The sequence below is a fragment of the Apteryx rowi genome, unplaced genomic scaffold (genome assembly GCF_003343035.1).
Source record: "Apteryx rowi isolate R43461 unplaced genomic scaffold, aptRow1 scaffold_110, whole genome shotgun sequence".
Lineage (NCBI taxonomy): Eukaryota > Metazoa > Chordata > Aves > Apterygiformes > Apterygidae > Apteryx > Apteryx rowi.
Genome location: NW_020447309.1, coordinates 205,332 through 223,396, shown reverse-complemented (window position 1 = coordinate 223,396; position 18,065 = coordinate 205,332). Strand labels below are relative to the sequence as shown.

Below are 18,065 nucleotides of genomic sequence, written 5' to 3'. Positions count from 1 at the left end.
AGGTAAAATGAAATGGTTTATTCTGTTTTCTTAGGAAAAAATTTGCAGAAAAAAGACTATGTTCACAAACCTGTTGGTGGTGACTCCATTATTCCCAGTACCTGGCATGTATGCAGAACCTGGGGTTGTGAGTTATGCGTGTGTTCCCCTGGTCATGCTGCTTCATGTAGATCTGTTTCTCACGTAATATGTAGTTATTTACAGAAGTCCTAAAGTACTAAAGCCTTGCTTGACAATTGTCATTGGATGAGGACTCTTAAGGCACTTCACTTTCATTCTGGTACTCTGCTGTTTCTGGCTGCCCTTGCAGTAGAAGTGTAGTGGCATAAGATTACATTTGCGCAGCGTATCTCACCACACCATTTTTGGAGTGGAGCGAACTGCAGTAAGATTGCTAGGTGGTTTGAATACAGCTTGTCACACTCGTGCGGCAGAAAACCGGTATCCATATTGCACTGAATAATTACTCATTTTGTCCTCTTGTATCTGGTCATTTGTTTAAATGAATAGCTGTATGAGACTGTGATTTCTGGTTGAAAAGTAATCGATACTGGTGCAAGCTTGTAGATAAAAGACTTAATGCTTGTAGCTGATCTTCTAAAGGAGAAATCAGTGTGGTGAGGAATCAGTTGGTGTAGTTAAGGAGAGAGTTTCTCTGCTTGCCCCAGGGGGCTCATAGTTTAATTTCGCCCCCTCAAGTGCCAAGTGCTGCTTCTCAGAGAAAAAATCATGTATAAGTGCTTCCCTCTACACTAATGGAAATAAAATATCCAAGCGAACCACAGCGAAATCAGAACATGTTTCAAAGAGCATGGCTTTTACAGGCAACAAGAGAAAGCACTGTAAAAGTTCCAGTTTACACTAATGCAGGGAAAACTAAATTGGGTAAACATTTTTATCAGAATTCACTGCGGTATGTATTAGCTGGACTAGTGCTTTTCATCTTTGTCAGATTAGCAACTCCTTACTGAGATTTATAAACAAATTTAAAATGTGCTGTTACTTTTAAAATCTCATTTTTACAATATTAATGTTAACATTATCACAGCTGTGTAATTTTTTTGGAAGTGTGTTATGACAGGCTGACAGTGCTTGGCTTTGAACAGTGTTGTGGGGGATGGAGGAAGACAGTTTTTCTGCCTCTTAAAGTGTTTGATGCTTTATGACTTTGTTCCTCCCCCAATGGCTTTTTGTAACATCTCTGAGAGTTGTGACAGTCCAGCTGAGAAAATGCAAWTTTAGAGCTGTGTAGGATACTATTAGTACTACCTTAATACTATGTTAATGAGCAAGCAATATGTGATTCTTAAATTAGTACTGAATGTTGCTGATTACAGTAATAGCAAGAGGACATAAAGTAACAACTCTCATGGTTTTCATTTTTAAAAATTTTGTTCTGTAGATGTTCACTATGGTGTAGTGTAAGTCTGGCTTGGGTCATACAAGTCATCTTGCATAATAAGCGGTATGTACATGGAACATGCTTTAATTGGCTCTTGGACAGGCTTACAACTGGTTGTATCTGAAATGATATATTTGATATCTCTAGAGAGAAAATTATTTAGCTTTCCTATATACATTTCTCTTAATACAGTGAAGCTTAATGATAGGAAAGTTAAAAGAAGATGCATTTCCTTTTACAGATTTCTAAAAGCACAATTAGCCTGGGAAACTCTGTGTCATAAAATGCCATTGAAGACAAGTGCTGGCTGTTCTTTTGTTCATCTGTCTTTTTTTTAAAACAGACCTCTTAAAACAAAAGACCTCTTTTGTTTGTCTATTTTTAAGGAAAAATTAGAATATCCAGAATCTGTGTAGATTATACTCTAAAGATCAGGAAAGTTTCAAAGATGCACAAGTTTCTATGATCAGGGAATGCCACAAAGTGCACTGTTAATGCATACTCACATATTTAGCAGTAAGGTGTCTTTCTCATTTCATCTCACAATCCCATTTTTTTTCTAAGGAATACTCTGTATAAAGGTACATTTTTAACGTGCAGATTCTACCTCTACCTCATTTGCAATGTCTCTTCAGTCTTTTTAGTTCTTATGATAAGGAACTTCTAGATAGATTGTACAAGTGGTCAGAATCAGAGCAGCAGTTTGCATTTTTACCACCAGTTGCAGATCTGAGCCTTTTGTGTGCTGAGCTCAGCCAGAATTTGATCCAATTTTTGCATATTTGGATATATTAATTTCATTGGAACACAGTCCTTGTTCTGAGCAAAATGTACAAGCCTTCAGATTGTCATCCAACTATATAGCCGCACTTTCCTAAAGACTTCAGCTTTGGTATAGTTACCTAATAGGGGTTAGGTTTCCAAAAATGCTCATATTCATTAGGTATCAGTGAGATAGAGCCAGACATAATACAACGACCCTTTGGTACCTCTCAACAGGCTAATTTAAAAGTCTAGCCTTCCCTTACTCTTCCTTTTGCACTGGAGAATTTGTGCTACATAAAATGCAATTTTGTATCATATGTATGCAGAATTAATCAATGTGTTTTCATGCTTTTTCATCAGGAACCTGACAGCTGGGAAATCATAGAGGGCCTGAAAATAGGCCAGACCAATGTCCAGAAGCCAGACAAACATGAAGGTTTCATGCTGAAAAAGAGAAAATGGCCTTTAAAAGGTTGGCACAAGGTAAATGTCTCATAAAACAGTCAAAGTATTATGACTGTTTTATGAGTTTGGAATTTTTGTGTAGGGCAAATTAGAATGACTGTCAAAATAATGCCCAGGATTTCTGTGTATGACTTTTTCTTTGAATTGCATAAAGAATTAGTTTGCACACACAGCTTTATAGCTTCTAAATTTCAGTGCCTTCTGCATAATGTTATATTCAAAGTTCTGTTGGAGGAGGTAGATAATGCAGCAGATGCATCATGGCTTGAAAGGTTTAACCAATATCTCTTTTCCTTTAATTCTTTTCAATATATTTGTTGTAACAAGATGTAGCTGTGTAGTATAAGGCTGAATTGAGTTTACATTAAAGTGAACCATGCTTCATGATAAAAGAGAAGAACTAAGGGGCTTTAACATGGAAACCATGTATTCTCACTGGAGGGCTTCTTCTCTGAAATTATTTTCCCTTTTAGGTGTGCTTTTGGAGCAATTTTGCTCAGCTTTATTCCTGTATTTGGTTTATCTTTCTGTTTGTAATCCTTTGTGTGGACACTGCAGTGGGACCATGCACGAGATAAATAACAGCTTTGCTGTTATTAAATTAGATGTCTTAGTGAAAAAACAACCCCAAATCTCCTGTTTCTATTCAGTTAGTTTGAAGACATTTCTCCTTGCAGCTACCTTTTAGCAACTCTAAAACTGGTGTCCATCAATTCTTTTCTCTGTATTTTATACCATAGTAATTACAGGGTATTTTTTTTCTTTTAGCAACAAGATGTGGTACTGATGGTGATCCATTTTTTTGCGGCTCAGGGTACTTGAAGCAGGATCATTTTCTTGGACAAAATGCATTTTGCTACAAAGAGTGGTTATATAGTTGTATAACATGGCTTTTTTTCTGGGAAAGCATTAACTTTCTTTTTTTGCTAAACACTGTGGGACTTAGGTCTGAGTCCAATTGCAGTCCATATTAGTGTAAATTATATATTTTTTCTAATTCCTCTCTCCTTTGTGAATGTTATACTAACTGGTTAGCAGTGTATAATTTTCTCCCACCTGTCACCCTGTTTCTGCACCCTTTGTCTACCATAGGTGTTTTTGTTTTACTGAAATACAATTTATTGTCTCAGCAACCACATACATACACACTACTAGTTTTTAATATGAATAAAAGATTCACAATTCAGCCTCTGTCTCTGTCCTGCCTTACAGGATTTATAAATCTAAGGATTTGTGCTGAACTTGGGTTCAGAAACTGTGGATCTATTAATGTTTTCCAGGTACTGCCTACATATGCTGCAGTTTCTGTAACAATGCTTGATGCTGAGAGCTCTAGTGAAGAATTCCAGAAGCAGTAATTGTAGCACATGCCATATTAGTAATCTGCTAGCAAAGCCTTAACATCTTCTGTCTATTGAAAGTTGCATGTTATATTCTGAAGGTTCTGAAAGTGCTTTAATAGCATACCATTTATCATGTGTACCACTTACAGATCAGTTTACCATTTTCTGAAATGCAGTATGCTTTGGAATGAAATGCTTCAGCCATTTCTCTGCAGCATTCAATGTCACATAGTAATTAGAATGGGAAATGTGGAAACAGTATTTTCTCATGTGTGAGAAATTTAGAGAGGAAGAGCAATGTGAAATTAATATCATGCTCTTATGAGGTCATTAATGACCATACCTAGTCAAAAACTCCTGTTGTTTTGACATCTTATTCAAGAAGTTATGTCTCCAGCAAAGCACTGTTTTCTCACTCTGTGTGAGATATTGGTGCCATCTGTTGTGTCACTGACATCATTTCCAAAAGCATCTCCAAGAGGTATTTTCAGAGATCTGCCATCTGAATATTGACTCTGCTCATTATGTCGATTTAACAAGGTCACACCATGGGAACATTGTCATTCCCTTCCATGTCAGATAGCTTAGAGTTTAGGATAATATTTCGTTGTCTGTGTTCTAGAGTCTTAACATATATTAGTGCTTTAGGTAATATCCTAAAAGTATGACCCAGCCTATACCACTGGCTAGCAGCCAAGACATAAGCCCTCCAGTGACCTGGGTATCTTGCTGGGAATGCTATATTATTTGCATTTGTACTAATATCTGTATTGGCTAGATTAAAGCCAGAAGAAAAAGTATAATCAGCATGAATTACAGTCTCTCCTTTACTTCACTGTGCAGATGTCTGCTGTGAGGCACAAAGTTTTGGATGGTAGCACAATGTCTCACAGCCTGCATCTCTTTCCATCTGGGGATCAAGGAGACCACAAGAAAGGTCCATGTGGGTCTTCCTTTTGGGATGTGGAACTTACACTAGTAAAAACATTTCAGTTTCTGAATAAGGAAGGTAAGATATTAGTTTGAAGTGTGACCGACTTGTGTGTCAAGAAAAACAAAAAGAAAATGAAGAAACAGACATAACTCTTTCAGCCTATAGTGTCATTCCTACAGACCTTACTGGACTGTCTAGAAAGCGGAAAAGTACCTTCAATACTGAGGTTTAAGTCAAACCTGGAATATAATGGTGGAAAAGGAGGATCTAGTTTCTCTTGCTTAGAAGATAATTGTTGTCAAAAAAGAAGAAAGAAAATTATTCAGTACTGTGTTTATGCACTCTTTCTCGCCCACAAACATTCCTTAATTGCTGTGGAGTAATTATTGTCTTTTGCAGATTAATTATTGTACACAGTTTAAATTACATCTGCTCATTAAGAAAGAAATCCTTCTTTTTCTTTCAGAGGTTTTTTGTCCTGGATAATGGAATGTTAAAGTATTCAAAGTCACCAATTGATGTAAGTAAAGCTGAAGGCCATTTTAAAATTTGTATTGGAAGTCAGCCTGCCAGGGTGATTAAATCTCATTCTCACACTATGCATGCTTACGACAGCACATGTGAAAGTTGTTGATGAATTCAGAACAGGGAGTGCTACTTCTTGGGCAGATCCTTTTATATACCATCATGAATTGAGCCTTATAAATGAGGGCAGTGGCTAGCTAAGGATGGCTGGGACACCTGCCTACCTTTTAATCATCCTTTCATCAGCTTATGCTGATGAGGTTAGTTTTGATTTGTGCAGGATCCTACATTATTCACTGACATCCCCAAGCAAAAAGCTATGGAGAAAAGTAGGCTTATAGTTGATGCATGAAGGCTTGCAAAAGATGCCATGCAAGCAAACCCAGCCTTCCTTAATTCATTTCAAGCTAGGAGTTCTAGGCCTGAACCTCTCCTGAACACAAAAGAAACTGCTGAGTGAAAATTTGAAGTTACTGAGAAAAATGCAGGCTCAGAAACCTGCATTTAGTTATAAGGCATTATATTAAGACTGTGGAAGAACTGGCATTATTAAGTCTCTAAGGAGAAAATCCTGCTCACATGATTCATACCAGTGTCTCCATTTAAATCAGCCATGAAGAAACTATAATTACAGTTATCAGGACATTGCCCTGTGTTTATTAGTTATCTATCTGCCACAGGAGATATATTTAACTTTTTGAGCATGTTTTTTGGTTGACTGTTCTAGTAGATCTAAAACTAAAGCATAATGGCTGATAAGTTAGTCCTAAAGTTGTGCTTATGGTGTTGAGACTTCCTCCTAAAACCCCTCTTTAATTAAGATTCAACAAACTTATGTTTTTGCAAACTTATGCATTTGTATATAAACATTTATTTTGCATGTGTTTTGTATATATACACATGCATTTACAGGTMCTCACATATATGTATATATTTATATTATACAAATAATTTTAAGTTCATTTTACATGTTAATGAAGCCTGTATCTTGCTTTTTTTTTCAGTTTGATATAGAGAAGACAGACTCCCGCTTCTGAGTTAACCAATATAGTTGTTATTAGGCAAAATTCTGCTTTCAGATTAACTTTGTATTTCTGTTATGACTATCTTCTGTCATTGAGAGATTTGTGTGTGGAAAGCATGTAAGGTTTTGGTTTAGTTATATCCTCAGGAATTCTACTTTTTCTCACTTCTATGCAAATTAAAAACTACATTAATTTTACTTAATTTAGGTGCTTAGGTTTACTTAATTAAGGTGCTTGACAGATTGGCTTGACTCTGTATTTTACCTCATCAATTCTGGTGTCAGTCAAAGCCGATCATTCTAAGGTAGGTGGATAGGATAGAGAAGTGATTACAATATACTGAAGAGATAGATATAAAGGGTAGCATTAAATTGGTTAGATTAGATAACACTAATCATGGAGCTGTAGCAGCAGAGAGCTGAGTATCACCTAATTTTCCATGCTTCTCACTTACCTGTAGTTCTGTGGTGGTGTGAGCCACACGCTTTTTCTTTGGAGATGGTTCTGGAGCGAACACTTCTTGCAAGAGATTTTCTCTGTCTATAAACAAGTCTTTAGTCTTACTACAGTTTTTTATCTGGCTTTGTGTTAAAATGTTCCTAAAATGGGAAACCATTTCAACACCAAGTATTCTTCTGTTAAAAATAAGGAAGAAGTGCATGATATTACCAATCTCTTACCCAGCTTTTTGATTTCAGATTCAGAAGGGCAAAGTACATGGGAGCATCGATGTTGGTTTATCGGTTATGTCTATTAAAAAGAAGGCTCGTAGGATAGATCTTGACACAGAAGAGCACATCTATCATCTGAAGGTAAAATTGGTGCAAATATTTATTCTTCTCTCTTCAGCTATAGTGGAAATAAATAAATAAAAAAAAAGCTGTAAAAGATGTGGGGAAAAATAGTATTTTTATGAGTGCCTTCTTGATGTCGAATTTCTTTTTAGGTGAAGTCCCAGGATTCATTTGATGCCTGGGTTTCAAAACTACGCCACCACCGGTTGTACCGTCAAAATGAGATTGTGAGATCTCCAAGAGATGCCAGCTTTCATATATTTCCTTCAGCCTCTACTACGGAGTCTTCACCAGCTGCCAATGCGTTAGATGGAAAGGTAGGTAGGGTCCCTTCTTTGGCAACTCATGCCCAGCAACTGTTCTCGTGGGCAGTTCTGGGGGGTGGTTCTTGTAATGCCAAGAGGGAAAAGTTTCCGCTGTGGAAACCAGTGGTCAGCAAAAATCTGGGGGTATGCAGCTCAAAGACTCTAATTCAGCCTGACTGCAGCCTTCATTAATGGGCTGCTGTAGAGATCCTGCAAAGAATTCACCATCTCTGGAATGATTTGCACTTCCTTTTGCCATCAGGGATTAATCTGGCTCTTTACTGTTTGATAATACTCTTCCTCCTAACAACAGCTTTTCTAACTGATGGTTAGCAGATACAGTTTCTCTGAGATCCCTGGTTTGGTTCTCCAACACGCTGTTCAGGAAAACCTGCATCTTGGGGACTATACAGTCAAGTTCACTGATGTCACTGAAGTCACAATGCATAATACTTTTTTTTATTCCAAAGTAGCATGATAATTACACTGACTGAGCAAAACATGGAACAGTAAATTTAAACATTTTATTATGCCTTAGGTACAACAAAATAGCTACCCATGGCAGTCTCCTATACCATGCAGTAATAGCCTTCCTGCAACCTGCACTACTGGTCAGAGTAAAGTAGCGGCTTGGTTGCAGGACTCTGAAGAAATGGACAGATGTGCAGAAGGTTAGTCTTCACCTTTTCATGCCTTGCTCTTTCAGCAACATTTCTTGTTGATAGAAAATAAGAAGCAGCCAGTAAAGTGGTTAAATTACATCTTGACACGTACATGCAGTAGCAGCTTGGGTAATTAGATGGTAACATCTAAAATTATACATTTTGCAAATGTAACAAAAAAAAAAAAAGCAAAAAAGTCTGAACTGAAGCATCTAGTGTATTTTTGTTTTATATCTTCTAGATCTTGCTCACTGTCAGTCAAACCTTGTGGAACTCAGTAAACTTCTTCAAAATTTAGAAATACTACAGAGAACTCAGTCAGCACCAAACTTCACAGACATGCAGGTAAATATGCTTGACTATAAATAATCACCTTGAAACATTTGCTCTTTGTGTTAAAGGAAATACAGAGGTGTTGTCTCTTAAGTCAGAATGATTTTCTAAAATCTTAGTCATTCTTAGATGAAAGGTTTAATTTGATAAATAATAAAGAAATTGTGTTAATTAAAGATTACTTATTTGAATTAAATAGGACTACTCACATGATTGTCATTTGCAAAAGCAGGACTAAGAACTGTTAAAAACAAATACATGTACACATTGAAATTTTATTTAAGATGTTTGTATTGTGCTGAGTAAGATACCATTTTAAGTTTTCAAGGAATGGAGACCCAAACACTCAAAAATGAAGCACCTTGCATATTATTAAAAAAAAAAAAAAAAAAGAAGAAGCACAGTCACAAATGTCCCAAGGCTTGGACTGTTTCCCAAGTCAGGGTAAGTTTTGTTGCTGACCACAGGAAAAGCAATAGCAAATCCTAAATGCTTTCTTCCTTTTTCACTCAGCCGTTGGGTGTGCAGATCTCCCAGTGGTGTTGATGTATTTGAAAGCTTGATTCCAATGAAGTAGTGAGATCTATCATTGATTTCAGGAAGAGGTGAACATTACATTTCTCTGAGTAATAACAGAATAGAAATCTATGAAGATTTCAAGATCTATTCCTAAATATTTTTCACTCATAAAAAAAAATATACAATAGCTTTGTTAAATAGGTTAAATATACCATCAGGTTATATAAATGTATGGATAGCTACAGCCAGTGATTGTTGTAGTCATGGGCACTGGCAATGGCATTCTCTTCCTTACTGTCTAATTTGTAAATGTCTAACACTACAATTCTTTACTAACTTGGTGTACTGTCTGTGTTGCTTGTGTCAACTTAATAGTACTTGTCGCTTTTAACTATTTGTGTAATGTAGGCTAACTGTGTAGATATTTCAAAGAAAGACAAGCGGGTCACAAGACGATGGAGAACAAAAAGTGTCAGCAAAGATGCAAAAATTCAACTTCAGGTACTGAACGCACGATGTTTTCCTTTTCACTGTACTTTTAGATTAACTTTTAAGCATGAACCAATATGTTAGCTGAAAGCAGGAAGTCACTGTGCTGTCCCTTGTGTTCCTGATGATGTGAATTAAATCCCAGCTGGCTGTTTAAAACCTAGATGAGATAGTGAGAAATGTATTGATTTTACTTTCATTCATATGAAAACATTGCCATCTAGGGAAAGGAGAGGCTGAATACTAGTCAATTAAGGTGCAAGGAAGGCAATATGCATGCAGCACACACACCATCTTAAACTTGCCAAGAAGAGCAGTTGAGCAGGTGACATCAAGCTAAACATAGAAAACATGAACGAAATACTAAACTTACCAGTCGTCTTTATCAAGATCTATACATAGGAATTTTGCCCATGAGAAGTTTTGTCAAAAGCCTTCTCTTATGGAAAAGGCCTTTGTGGGAACAAACTGAATAAACCAAAGAATAATTTCTCCCATCTTGCCTTATAGTTGAGAAGTAAAATCACAATAATAAACATACTATACTTGCAGCACTGCTAGATCCAGTGTGTCTTATTGTGTTTTGTCAGAAGTAATTGTGTGTTTTGAGACGTAATCCAAAAAATAACGTCCCCCTTTCTTTTTCTAATCGAGAAACTGATAATGAAGACTATATTCAACAGATTTCAGGAGCTAACAATTGCAAAAACACTGACTGCTGCAGAATAAATAAATGTCAGCAACTTTTGATCTGTTTAAATTCCTTGAAATTCATGTGAACTTTCAAAGCCTTTAATATGTTCCTTAGAGACACAATAAGGAGTTTCTGTGACTCATTTAAGATTGACAGTCTTAAGGAAAGCAGAAATCGTAGTTGCATTAGCTTTCTCGTTGCAGCTGTTGAAGGTGATTTTTCTTTCTACCAGTTATACTAGATAAATGACAACAGGTTGAACAATGAAGCATCTGTTAGGATTAAAAAGCTTATTAACAATGGAATTTTGGTGATTGATGTCATGTCCTATTACCTGCGTTTGAAGGATCACTGTGTTTCCGTGCTGCTGAATAGCACAGGGGAATAAAAATATCAGGAAAATGGATGCAAGTACTCTGTGTCTGTGAAGAGACACAATCAGCACTGCATGTTCTTTCATACATGGTGGTCTCAGGGAAACTCTTCTCCAAAAAATTGTGTAGAATTGTTGGGTTCTGGGACATGAAGAAGAATCATGAAAGCAGTCAGTATATGATTGTTTAGGGTGGGTTATGAGGAATTATAAGTGGTTTCTGTGTCGCCTGCGCCTTGCCAGAGTGAGGATGATCTGTGCTTCCTGTGAGAGACTTTGTGTCTGATTCTGGCACCTGATCCTTATACTGCAGTTTGCAGGTTAGCAGGCGCTGTGCCCCAGCTCCCAAAATTCTCAAGTATGGTCTGGTTTACAGGTTCCCCTGAGACAGTTTGTGCACATAGCACTGCTTTATATGGGTCTGTTACTTCTGGGGAGATAATGAACTCTGCTTGACCTGGGCAAGCATTGACTCCCGACAAGCTTAAAGCTGGAAATGTAAAAGCTTATCTTATTAGAGCAAAGCATTAAATTATTAATGACCAATTTAGAAATTAATTTGCAGGGGAAGAACAGAAACAGTAAAATTATTCTAAATCATACAGAAGACTAAGACTGCTTTTTGGCGGCTTACCAGATGTCTTACCTGGTTTGATGGGCTTAACACACTGTTTCTTCTTCCAAGGGCTGTCTTGTCCTGAGAATGTGCTAAAGCTATGATCTGTGGAAGATAGCTTCACTCTGACTCATTAGTTTACTCTTAACTTGCTCATGTTGCTGTTGCACTAAAATGTGGATTACCTCCCATTCCTACATGCTTTTCTACACTTACAATCCCATTTTATTCTTATATTAGCCATTCGTTCTAGCTTCATTGGTCTTCGTTATAGGACATTGTTTTCAAGACTATTCCAACTCTTTACAAATTACATACCACGACGTTCACTGCTGGGAATCACTTTTTCTAATTTGTCTTTGTTTCTTCATGGAGACTACACATGATTTACTATTAAATGGTTGACAGATTTGGTACCAAGAGAACTTCCACTGTACTTTTCCTTTCTGCCTGCCTCCACACATCTTACAAGTTTTAGGGGATAATGCTGTCATACTAACATTAACTTCCAGCTAGTTGCACTATTATTTCCATTTGAAATGCACTTGCATCTTTTTTTTTTTAAGAAAGTGCAATGGTTAACTACCATCAGGGGAGCTTCTAATAGTATGACTTTGAAAGCCATCCTTCCAGAAAGCATGAAAACCAGGGAGCTGTATACCCTGTTCATGGGTAATGGGGAAAGATGCTGTAATTTTTGCTAGCTCTGTACCCCACTGCAAAGATGCAAGGAGAGAGTTCTCCCATCTGTACTGTAATCATTACCTCTTTTTGTTTATAACATTGCTTTTGTTGCATTCTTGCTAACACATTTCTGGAATATGAATGCTAGGTGTGTAATGTATTAAAATATACTTTTTTTTTTTTCATGCGAGGACAAGTCTGGCTTCTTGATTTGTTTCGTACAAGTGCATGTTTACCCAGGAGGTATCCGTTCTGTATGCACTTAACTTTGCTCACACAACTAATCCCAGTGACTAGAATGCAGTTAGTCCCCTGAGTAAAATAAAGCCTGTGCATATGTGTTTGCAGGTCTTGGTGTTTGGTATTGCAGAATTAACAGCTTAATTTTCAGACCTTTACTCAAGAGAATACTACTCAGACTGCTTCTCTGAACAAGGATTACTTTTATGAAGGAGGTTTATTTTGTTTTTATAAGGCCTATTTAAAGTCTTATGAAAATGGTCTGCAACAACAGGTTAGTTGACCTGTATTATTTCATTTTACTAAAGATACTTTTGTACAAAAACTGAGAAGGGGTGTTTTTTTTTTTTTTTTTTTTTACTTTGGGTAAAAGATGGATTTGTCATTCTTCTGATAGTCTAAAGATCTTCAGAAGAAGAAAAAATTAAAATACTTAATAGCAACAAAATGAAGTAACATTGATTTGGTTTCCCTCAAAGTGCAGAGCAGTGAAGTTGAGACTGATTGAAAGAAAGAATAAAAAAGAACTTGTTTAATAGGAGAACTGCTCAAAACAGAGCAACCTGAAACGTCAGCTTGTTCTACTGAGGCATTTCGCTCAGAATGAAACCAGACCGAAAGACTGCTTTATCACCCTTGCCCTTAAATTACTGTTTCTATATTTATATATTACTAATCAGAACTCATAGGTTATTACTTCACTTTATATTATGGTTTTGGGGTTCTGCGGAGCTTGTTGTTCCAATTTCAGTAGTATGTATACCTGCATTCAGAATCTTATACATTATGAATGACACATGCGAGAGCGCGCACACACATAAATGCACGCGTGTGTGCTTATCTCTCTTTCTGTGTAAGTATATATATATATATCTCCCCATTAATTAAAGTATATTTCTCCAGACTTATTCACAGGATAGACATACTTCCGTAGAGTATAAAGAGCTTTACATTGATCATATGATGCAGTCTCTGTTTCAACAGAGTTTGTAATGTCTGTGTTAAAGGCTATATGCATGTTTTTAATGTGAGGATTTTACAAAACCATTACAAAGCAAGGCTTCTATTACTGTGATCATCAGACACCCTTCCATGGTCTTTAGCACTGCCAGTAGCATCAAGCAGAGGGTGGAAGGTATGGCCATGCTCAGATTCATGCACCCTGCCAGCTGGCATGTTAGAGGCTCAGGGAGCACGAGACTTTGGTTAATTACTGGACTACAATATCCCATTGGAGCATGGTGGTCATGTCTCCAGTCTATCCCATTGTTATTTATATAGTGCCCAGGCTGCTTTTAGAATAAGTACAAATGTATGTGAATTTAAAAGCACTGAAGTGGCTAAGAATGAAGGTATATAAGGGAAGAAAAATGTAAAGGAATGGAAAACAGTTTTCTGTAAGCAGAAATATAGCTTTACTAGTCTTACARAAATCTTTAAATGGCTTTCAAATAATGACATTTTGGTCAGACATTACATAGAAGGATTTTGTGATAGGTGTGGAGCTCCTCTGCATTAGAAAGTACTTGCTTGACTTTGATGTACCACGATGAATTTTCTTAAAAGTAAAATAAAAGTTAAATTGAGCAAGATCTGGCCACAGGTGAGGCATGCCAAAATGGAAGCATTTGTTGGAATACTTGGTCTTCGTTTCTGCTGCTTTACCTGAGTTTTTGCATTGCTTTGGAAGCCAAGCATTCAATAATATAGAAAGGGAGTAATTGGATCCTATGGAACTCAAAAGACTGGTATGCAGAGAAAATGGGCAAATAAGCCCAGAAATGGACTTCAAATTGCTAGAGTTCAAATTGCACAGAAATGTTTACATAAGCAAGCTCCCTGTAACATACCCACTGAAAAGTTTTACCATGGAGATGCATAAATCTTTCATAACCGCAGTTCAAGCACTTCCACTAATGCGATGCAATCTCTTTCAGAATTCCTATTCTAGATGGTCAAGTGACCCCCAAAATGAGCTTTGATTTTGTGTTTTCTGCCATGCCCATAGCATCCTTTTGTTTTTATATTCCATAATTGCCTTATGACTCTGAACAGCAATGTTAATAGATTGGTTGTTTTGTTTTGTTTTGTTTTTAGCCTTAGTGAGTGCATCGCAGTCCAAGTCATCTGGAGATAATTTTAGCGAAGTAACTAGCTATTTAAATCTCTGGCATACACAGATGAGAACATGTGATATATTCTCAGAATGTGTAGGCCATAACACTGAAAGACTCTCCCTCTCCCTTTTCTGATCACCTTTCATCCTCCTATGTCCCATCACCCCTTCCCTTCTCTTTTTCTACTTCCTTTTCTTCTTGCATTCACTGTCAGGAAGGGCCGGCGCCGAAGGGCCAGTTCAGCACAACACGACGCCGGCAGAGACTAGCAGCTGCAGTGGCTACAACAGTGAGTGGATTTAAAATCAAGGGATAGCTCTAAAGATGGGAAGCTTTTTAACTTGAGTGTGTAATAAGTTACTGAAAATGCTACTTGCACTTTATGGAGGTGTCCATGTTACCCACTTTCATCTGAGTTAATTAGAAGTGATGTGGTCAGCCCTGACCCAAATGAACCTCACAGATTTGGGTCTGAGCTTGTTTACATGGTACATGTCCCTCCTCCTTTATGCAAGTGGAAGTGACATTAGACTCAGGCCCTGCACTATTTCAAAGCATCTTTGGTATACTCTGTGTACTACACAAAATAAAATAAACCACCAAATTCTGTTAAAAGATTSTCATGACAGTCTATAGCAAGACAGCAGAACCAAGGAGGTTTGTTACAAATCCATCACGAAATTTCCTGATTTCCTTTTAGTAATATAAGGTTAGCTTCTTCATTTAAAACACCTTCTGTTTACATTCCATAATCCCAAAAAGTCATATTACTACCACTAGTATCTATATTTCATTTTGTTAGTTCTCAGAGTCCTTGACACAAAATCTGGAGCTACAGAATCGTGCTAAATGGGAGGGGGGAGCATTGTCTGTGAAATCAAATTTGCATTATTAGGGTATCTTCTGCTGAAGCTTTTCATGAAAGCACATCTTAGCAATGCAAAATATGGACATCAGTATTAATCTATCAACTGACTAGTACAACAGCTAGATAGAGAAGACAAAAACATATAGGGAAAAAAAGAACTCTGTGCAGCTAAAGATTAAAGTGAGCTTTACCCATACCCGGGCCTACCCAGCCCAAGCAGTGAACATCTTCACCAGACAAAAGTGTTCCAGGGTCTCAGAACATGCTGCACCAGCTCATAGCTAAAATCCCCTAGATCAGACATAGCTGCTGCCTAAGCCTGAGTATCGTGACCTCCTGCTAGCTGAACCACAAGCCTCAGTTGCTGTTAGGGTCTCTGAAAAAGCATGAGAGAAATCAATGCTTCTCCCATTCCCAAATTAACTCATCTAAACCTAATCCCCCATAATCAGTTCATGCTGAATGCTGTGCTCGATAATTAATTGATATTCTGACCTCATCAATTTGCCTGGCTTGCAGAGAAGTCAGCCCGCTGCTCAGTTTACATGGCTGAGCAGTGTCCGTGGGAGACTCTAATCAGAAGTTTCAGCAGTAGTGAAACAGCACTGGCAAGAGCTGCAGCAAGGGGCAGTAAAGCAGAGCAAATATGCCTGACCTTGGATGGCAAAGCAGCCAGTATAGAAGAGAAATGGGAGATGCCCAGGGATTAGCTGAGTTGTCCCCTTCAGCTGAAAAAAGCTGCTAGGGTGTGTGAGGACCAGAGGAGTGGGGTCCTGGAGGAGGGCTGGAAGGAGTGCAGGAGGGACTGGAGGTACCAAAATGACTCTCTGTACTACAGCAGTAGCCGGTTCTTCCTGGCTGATTTAGCAAAGTGCTTGTCTCTCCTAAACAGTGAACCTGTATGTACAGACTGAGGAATACAGAATTACACCAGGTACATGCACAGCAGAAAGAGGAGATTCTCCTTACAACCCACTGCACTGGGAATGTTCTGTTCCTAAATGAAACTTAATTCTGAAGAAGCTAATGGATGAGTGGGTATTTCAGCCCCTGAAGTAAAACAGAAAGAACAAGGTACATCTAAAGTAATGTCTAGAAGAGTGAGAGGTGGGGGGAAAAAAAACAAAGCTAAACAAAAAAAAACCATTAAGGGATGAATCAAGAAGCTAATGATTTAAAAAATCAGTTAAGTAATAAAGTCAGTATCAAGTCACCATGGGTATAGAGAAAAAGCACAGCAGTGAAAGGAACTAAAGGGGAAGAAAACTGGAGGTTGTGTTTCTTAGACTATTGGTTATTCCAGTGAATGAAAGAGGTTGTTCAATGTGGATTTTTTTCATCTGTTGTGGAAAGTAATGTGGAGATTTTCTTAAAAGATGCAGATGGGGAGAGTTCATGTCCATCAATATTTTCGGTTCTTGTGTAGCTCTCTAAAGCAATCAGTAAAGCAGCTACTTCTCTCTGTCATGTGAATATATATTTCTTGCGATCAGTGTGACAGTATTTGTAGAACATACAAACACTGTTTCTAGGACATACTTTAAAATGTTATTTTTCCAATAACCTCACTGCAGAAACATTACATGGTTTTAAGGGAAGTGTCTCTCTGCATTGCTTTTCAGCCTGGCCAGCTGAGGTACAAGGCAGAAATGATAGATTTAGACCAGGTCTCTCCAGCTAGGTTCCTCGAGAAGTACCTTTAGCAGCCCATGCGTGGGCAGCCTGCCCGCAGCACTGCCAGCCCTGCCCCTCGCCATCCAGCCTGCGCGTGGCATAGTGCTGGAGGGCAGGTGTCTTTCCTGCCTTCCAGGTGGACTTGAGGATTGGGGGGGGTGCTGGATGGCAAAGCCTAGGAAAACGGGGTCTTTTATGTTCTGAGTTGATAGTCACCTGGAGCAGTTGTGCCTTTGTAGAGCTCTGAATCAGAAAAAGCTGGGAACTTGCTCTCTGATTTAAAGAATTGAAAGGTTTTGTAAAAGAAACTTGAAATTAACCTAATTAAAAATATAAGTTTTTTTTTTTTTTTTTTTGTGGGGGGGGCGGGTGGCAGTTGAGAGAGACAGTCTGATACCACCAAAGAACCCAACAGGACAAATGTCCAGTATGAATGGAAAGGATTTATTCTATACCCCTGTTAATAAAGTCGTCTTGATATGAATCTAAAATGAGGTCCAGTGAAAAAATATCTATTTTGTTGGCATATTTATAAATCAAAACACATGAGAGAAAAGAATAAATGTTGCAATGGATAGGTGCCATAAAGCTATTAATTTATGTGCTATACATATCTGGAAGTTGAGGAAGAAGAGGGTGGAAAAGGCTGCTTTAGAGAGTGTGCTGAAGAGTGGAATGAGATGTGATGAACTGATCAAAGAGGTTTTTGAGGATTCCATCAGAGAGTCAGAAACCTAAAACGTATACTGATGAGAGAAATTTTACAGGGAGTGATTGACAGAACCATTCCCTGATGCAATGAAATAACAAGGGATCAATTTATAATAGTGGCAGTAACGTCTGTTATCTTACCTGTTGATAAAATTCTTAGTAATATGACTTTTTATATTATCTGCTGCTTTTTGTCTTGCCTCAGAAAATCTATATTTTGGCCCCATTTTTCATATTTGGATAATTTACATTGGGCTGCAGTGTGAAAATTTTTATCATGAGATAAACTAGATTGAATAAGTTCAATGTGTTTAGCCGTGTTTCATATATAAGTACCAAAATACAGTTCTGCATGCCTTACCTTTGCATTTAGTTTTGAAAATTGGGTTCTTGGCCTAATTTTTATACAAATGTGTGTAAATGGTAAAATGAAAATAAAATATATGCAAATGCATGCGCAAATGCATGCAAACACGCACACAGATGCGCTCACACACTAGCATATATCGTGTATATAAAAGCGGTAT

At 37.6% G+C, this 18,065-nt stretch overlaps 1 protein-coding gene across 2 annotated transcripts in view; it reads left to right on the top strand.

The window, feature by feature from the left end:
* OSBPL6 (oxysterol binding protein like 6) overlaps positions 1-18,065 on the top strand; it is a 49,675-nt gene that overhangs the window by 13,717 nt on the left and 17,893 nt on the right. Inside the window, exons 3-10 of one of the 2 annotated variants that reach the window (XM_026075430.1) lie at positions 2,528-2,650; positions 5,376-5,429; positions 7,158-7,271; positions 7,406-7,570; positions 8,097-8,229; positions 8,462-8,565; positions 9,481-9,573; positions 14,500-14,574. In XM_026075430.1, coding sequence (XP_025931215.1) covers positions 2,528-2,650; positions 5,376-5,429; positions 7,158-7,271; positions 7,406-7,570; positions 8,097-8,229; positions 8,462-8,565; positions 9,481-9,573; positions 14,500-14,574 — 861 coding nt within the window. The remainder of the gene's footprint in view (positions 1-2,527; positions 2,651-5,375; positions 5,430-7,157; positions 7,272-7,405; positions 7,571-8,096; positions 8,230-8,461; positions 8,566-9,480; positions 9,574-14,499; positions 14,575-18,065) is intronic. The other variant, XM_026075420.1, reaches the window with a different exon arrangement.